At 48.0% G+C, this 1,666-nt stretch overlaps 1 protein-coding gene across 1 annotated transcript; it reads left to right on the top strand.

Moving 5' to 3' along the window:
• Positions 1-307: 307 nt before the first annotated feature.
• Positions 308-1,035, top strand: LOC145792269 (uncharacterized). The gene is made up of 2 exons (XM_082873045.1): positions 308-446; positions 655-1,035. The coding sequence occupies exons 1-2, from the start codon at positions 363-365 to the stop codon at positions 1,018-1,020; spliced, it is 450 nt and encodes a 149-aa protein (XP_082729171.1). The 5' UTR covers positions 308-362; the 3' UTR covers positions 1,021-1,035.
• Positions 1,036-1,666: the final 631 nt, after the last annotated feature.

The raw sequence follows: 1,666 nt of genomic DNA, 5'->3' as shown, positions 1-1,666 counted from the left end.
CCCCGATGATGAGGCCTGCTGGTGTGCCATCTTCGAGCCAGGCCCGGGCTCGGGCTGCAGACGCCCCTTCCACCAGTAGGGCTGGTACATCTAGAGGTGGGGGTGGATCGGTTCCTCCGATTCCTCCGACTTTTCCTCATCCTGGGTGGCCGGACATGCCGACTGAGCTGATGGGGTGGCAGTATGAGACTACCTCTCCGATTCCGATTCCGATAGAGCCTCCGATGCCCGGTCATCGATATGTCAGAGACCCCCACTCGCCACTGGTATGTTTTACAGCTTTGATTCATCACTCAGATATTTGGACGTTCATTCCTTTACTGACACCCTTGCCTTTGCATCTACAGCCCCCTGTTGAGTATATGGATCAGGTGCTCGAGATGGTAGCCTCACTTGAGGGGATGGTCCTGCGGAGGGAGGCACAGTTGTCTATCATGGGCTTCCAGGTACCCTTTAGTGTTTTGGCATTTATCATACTTTTGATGACATACTGATTTCTACTGCATTGATAGGCTACTTGTGTAGAGCACATCTGACACACACCCCACTTGTACACTGTGTTTACATGCACCCACTTCATGTAGTTTTTGCTTGTATCTGCATCTGATGTACATATTTGGACTGATGTATTTAATTTGAACTCTTTGTTCTCAGATGCCTCCGGTATATGCTCAGCCGCAGGCCGGGCCACCTGGGCTTTCTCGGGGAGCTGGGCCATCCAGGCCTTTTCACGGAGCTGGACCATCCAGGCCTTTTCGAGGGGAGGGGTCGTCTCGCAGACGCAGAGCACATATTGTGGAGGAGGGGCCTGGTGAGGATAAGGAGGAGGAGGTTGCAGACCGTCAGTCGGAGACATCTGCTGATGGAGAGGACGGCTCTGGCCTTGGTTCCGGGAGTGGAGGCGAGGCTGAGGAGGATCCCGAGGATGACGGCTCCGATTCAGATGATGGCAATGGCGATGGTGGCGGAGAGTCCATTCCGCAGAAGAGGATGAAGAGGGCCCCTTATTCCTGCTCTTGAGAGCACAGATGCGGCTGTTTCCTCTTTTATTTATCTTTTTACTAGTAGTTGTAGCACATTGTACATTATTGGGCAGTTTTATTCTCTGTAAAACTTGTGCCTTAGTCTGTAAAATGTTGTAACAAGCGAGGCATGATGGGATGAAATAGTTTTTTGAAAAAAGGTATTGTATTTTAAACATTTAGCATCATATCGCATCATTCTGCATCATGATGAGATTGAATGGAAATGTGTATCGTGCATTTTGCCCAGTCAGGTAGTCAACCGACGCAACAACTTAACTTTCTAAGATATAACAAAACCTTAGCAAGTTTACAACTCGATAAACAAATTACAATAATGTTGACAACTCGATAAACAAGACTCAACCAAAAAGGCTTAAACAAAGAGTAACAACTCAAAAACACGAAACACGACAGCTCGACAAACAACTCGATAAGCAAAACGACAACTCGATAAACAAAACAACAACTCGATAAACAAAACTTAACAAAACGAAGTGTACTTCGGACCATCTGGGCAACGGAACGCATCCGAAACAGGGGGAAATAGAGGCCTTCAACATATCCATTACACGGAAATGCTTGAAACTTTCCCTCGGAGGATAAAACAGGGCCAAAGACATACATTGGAGCATGGCCGGCCA

The sequence above is a fragment of the Camellia sinensis genome, chromosome 6 (genome assembly GCF_055761805.1).
Source record: "Camellia sinensis isolate YWXY chromosome 6, ASM5576180v1, whole genome shotgun sequence".
In the NCBI taxonomy this organism is placed as follows: Eukaryota; Viridiplantae; Streptophyta; class Magnoliopsida; order Ericales; family Theaceae; genus Camellia; species Camellia sinensis.
This window is presented reverse-complemented; position numbering and strand designations above follow the sequence as displayed.

Bases quoted from the DNA above. Each gene is read 5' to 3' on its own strand.
- LOC145792269 (XM_082873045.1), top strand. From the start codon at position 363: ATGGATCAGGTGCTCGAGATGGTAGCCTCACTTGAGGGGATGGTCCTG. The intron at 447-654 runs GTACCCTTTAGT...CTTTGTTCTCAG, and splicing joins TGTCTATCATGGGCTTCCAG to ATGCCTCCGGTATATGCTCA.